This window comes from Helobdella robusta (genome assembly GCF_000326865.2).
Source record: "Helobdella robusta unplaced genomic scaffold HELROscaffold_72, whole genome shotgun sequence".
Taxonomy (NCBI): Eukaryota; Metazoa; Annelida; class Clitellata; order Rhynchobdellida; family Glossiphoniidae; genus Helobdella; species Helobdella robusta.
Genome location: NW_008705409.1, coordinates 256,030 through 259,592, shown reverse-complemented (window position 1 = coordinate 259,592; position 3,563 = coordinate 256,030). Strand labels below are relative to the sequence as shown.

The following is a 3,563-nucleotide window of genomic DNA, read 5'->3' as shown; positions in this document are numbered from 1 at the left end:
GTCTTTTAGTGACTTTTATTAGTTTAAGTTTCTTAGTTGGAGTAGCGTTTGTGGCGTGTATTTTTACTGTTGTAGTCTTGGTAGTACTAATAAGTTAGTGTTAGTTAGCATAGTAATATAAATATACAGTTTTTTTATATTTTTATGTTTATATATAGCAGGTGTTGTAAGAAATGCGGCAATAAATGCGGCGGTACCGTCTTGGTGGCTTAATAAGATAATTATAACATCACATCATCAAGGAAAGAGGACAAGATGTGCACCAGATCATCAGCATCATCATAAAAACAAATACTATTCATCAACCAACATCAACTTTCAGAAACATTTTTCCTATTTTATTTTTATCAGATACCTGAACAAATTTTATCTTCCAGTTCTCTTGTTATTTTTATTTTAATATAGTTAAATTTGAAGTTAAAAAATGATCAAGCCTATTGACAAGACATCGATACACAGATTGTGCTCGGGACAAGTTGTCCTCACACTGGCAACTGCCGTCAAGGAACTTGTGGAGAACAGTCTGGATGCCGGGGCCAAAAATATCTGTCAGTCAATCCATCTGTCAATCAGTCAATCACCTCATCTGTTAATTCAGTCATCAATAAATCAACTGGTCAATCATCTTATCAATCAGTCGTCTGTCTATCTATCGCCATAAACTTTATCTTATTGAGTTTCAACAGAAATGAAACATCTCCTCTGACTTTGTGCAGCACCACTAATTCATTGATTAATATAATAATTATTATTTATTTATTATTATAATTGTTAAAGTATTTAAGTATTTAATACATCTATCTAAAATGTAAATGTATAGTTACTTTCAGTTTAAACACATTCATTCAACATTATAATAATTCATTAATTTAGAACTATTGAAATAGCATAATTATGTGATGAAGTGTTTAATTAAAATGGAATGATGTGAAACACCCGCCAGCCGTGAGATGCACCAAGTCAGGCCTGGAGAAGATCGAAGTCAGCGATGATGGCTGCGGAGTGGAGGAGAATAATTTTGAAGCTCTCAGTAATTAATTAATTAATTAACTAATTAATTGATTGATTGATTGATTGATCAATTACTCAGTTGAATCAATAATTAGTTTGTTTGTAATTGGTGTAGTCATTTGTTAATTTTTTGAATTAGCGCATATGCTCTAGTGATGATGATAACAATGATATGATAACAATAATATGATAACAGTGATGATATAGCCATGATGATGATCCATCATTGTAGTGATGATTATAGTAACGTCAATTCTGACAATCATAATAATAATAATTATTATTATAATTATGGTTATAATAATTTTGATCATACTATTTATGACGACGACAGCACTGAAGCACCACACATCGAAGATCAGCGACTTCAAGGACCTCGTGGACGTCGACACGTTTGGCTTTAGGGGGGAAGCCCTCAGCTCGCTGTGTGCCCTCAGGTGGTCATGATGATGATGATTAGGATGATGATGATGATTGAGATGTTGTTGTTGATGATGATGATGATGATGATTGGATGTTGTTGATGATGATGATGTTTGTGGTGAAGATGATGATGAAGCTACCTTTCCAGCCGAATTGCTATTTAATTCGCTATCAACTTAGCACTCGTCATCATCATCATCACCATAGACATCACAATCATCATCATCACTAACAACAACAACAACAACAACATCACAATGATCATAATAATCGTCATCATCCAGCAAGCTGTCAATCACAACTCGCCACGTCTCCAAATGCATAGGAACCAGGTTGTTATTTAATAACAACGGTGATATTGTATCCAGGTCTCCATGCGCTAGGCAGGTGGGTGGAAACTAGTTGGTGAAAGTTAATTAATTATTTAATTAGTTAATTAATTAGATAATTACTTAATTAGTTGTTTCGCCAATCGTTCAATTTATATATTAAATTAATCACATACAAAATGTACACTAGCCAGGAACTACAGTGTTGGTGGTGGACCTCTTCCACACACTGCCCGTTAGGAGGAAAGAACTGGAGAAGAACATCAACAAGGAGTTCAGTAAGGTCGGTTGGTTGGCTGGTCGGTGGGTTAATTGGTTGGTTGGTTGATTGGTGGGTTGGTGGGCTGGTTGGTTAGTTGGTCGGTTGGTTGGCTGGTCGGTGGGTTAATTGGTTGGTTGGTTGATGGGTTGGTTGGTTGGCTGGCTGGCTGGTTGGTGGGTTTGTTGGTTGATTGTTTGGTTGGTTAAGGGATTGATTAGTTACATGGTTGATTACATGGCTGGTATATAGATTGATTGGTTAATTGATTAGTTATTCGACTCACTTAGTGGTCAATGTATTGAATGGCTAATTTATCAATTCATTAAATAATTAATTAACTAATTAATTAATTATAATGATACCCAATGAAGATGTTGTCGTTCCTGTCTGGTTACTGCCTCATACAGAAAGGACTCAAGTTGACGATAACCAATCAGGCAAAAGATAATGGGTTTGCCTTGTTCTGATTGGCTCATTCAATGAATGATCATAAAATTTAGTGATAGAGTGATGATGAATATGATTGTCACTATATTTTATAATATATACAATACATATATATATAGATATATATATTATATATTATATTATATATATATATATATATATATATATATATATATATGTATATACATATATATTAAATATATATTATATTGTTTATATATAAATTGTGATAAAGTTAAATTTGATGCAACAGTTCTAGTGGGGTGATGTTACGAGTGAGTGGCAACTCGACCATAAAGGATAACATCATCGATGTCTTTGGTGTCAAACAGGTTCCTCGTGTGATTGTGTTTCTCCCTCTCTCTCTTTCTCTCTCTTTCTCTCTCTCTCTGTGTTTTTCTGTGTGTGCGTGTGCGTGTGTGCCTTGTTGTGTGGTTGTTGTTGTGGTTGTTGTGTGTGTGTTGTTGTTGTGTGGCTGTTGATTCTGACGTTGTGTCAGTTATTGTCAAAGATGTCTCTTTATTGGAAAAATAGCAATTTTAATTTTTTGGCAAAATCCCTGTTGTTTGCAAAAGGAAATGTTCTCCCTCATCGATCGTCCACTCACTCCATTGACTCCTTCATTAGTTTTGTTGTTGGGTGGGGGGTGATGGGTGGGTTTGATGAGATGATGTTGTTGAGACGGTGTTGAGACGGTGTTGAGACGGTGTTGAGACAGATAGACAGGCTGACTGACAGACTGATGTCCGGGTTGTAGCATTTCTCTCCGATGTATCATCATTTTTGCTCGCTACCATCGTTATCACCATGCTCTCATTATCACAATCATCATCATCATCACCAAATCATCATCATCATCACCTCATCATCATCATCATCACCTCATCATCATCATCATCACCTCATCATCATAATCATCATCATCACCAAATCATCATCATCAACTTTAAATCATCATCACCTCCAAATCATCATCACCTCATCATCATCATCATCACCTCATCATCATAATCATCATCATCATCACCTCATCATCATCACCACCACCACATCACATCATCATCATCATAACCATCCAGGGAATACCTGAT

At 35.4% G+C, this 3,563-nt stretch overlaps 1 protein-coding gene across 1 annotated transcript in view; it reads left to right on the top strand.

Annotated features, from left to right (window-relative positions):
* Positions 1 to 424: 424 nt before the first annotated feature.
* Positions 425 to 3,563, top strand: part of HELRODRAFT_157945 (hypothetical protein) — a gene marked incomplete at both ends in the record, with an annotated part of 12,642 nt that continues 9,503 nt past the window's right edge. The window contains 7 exons of the mRNA XM_009031313.1: positions 425 to 548; positions 944 to 1,030; positions 1,346 to 1,448; positions 1,719 to 1,821; positions 1,954 to 2,046; positions 2,397 to 2,476; positions 2,726 to 2,821. Of these exons, the coding sequence (XP_009029561.1) occupies positions 425 to 548; positions 944 to 1,030; positions 1,346 to 1,448; positions 1,719 to 1,821; positions 1,954 to 2,046; positions 2,397 to 2,476; positions 2,726 to 2,821 (686 nt within the window). The remainder of the gene's footprint in view (positions 549 to 943; positions 1,031 to 1,345; positions 1,449 to 1,718; positions 1,822 to 1,953; positions 2,047 to 2,396; positions 2,477 to 2,725; positions 2,822 to 3,563) is intronic.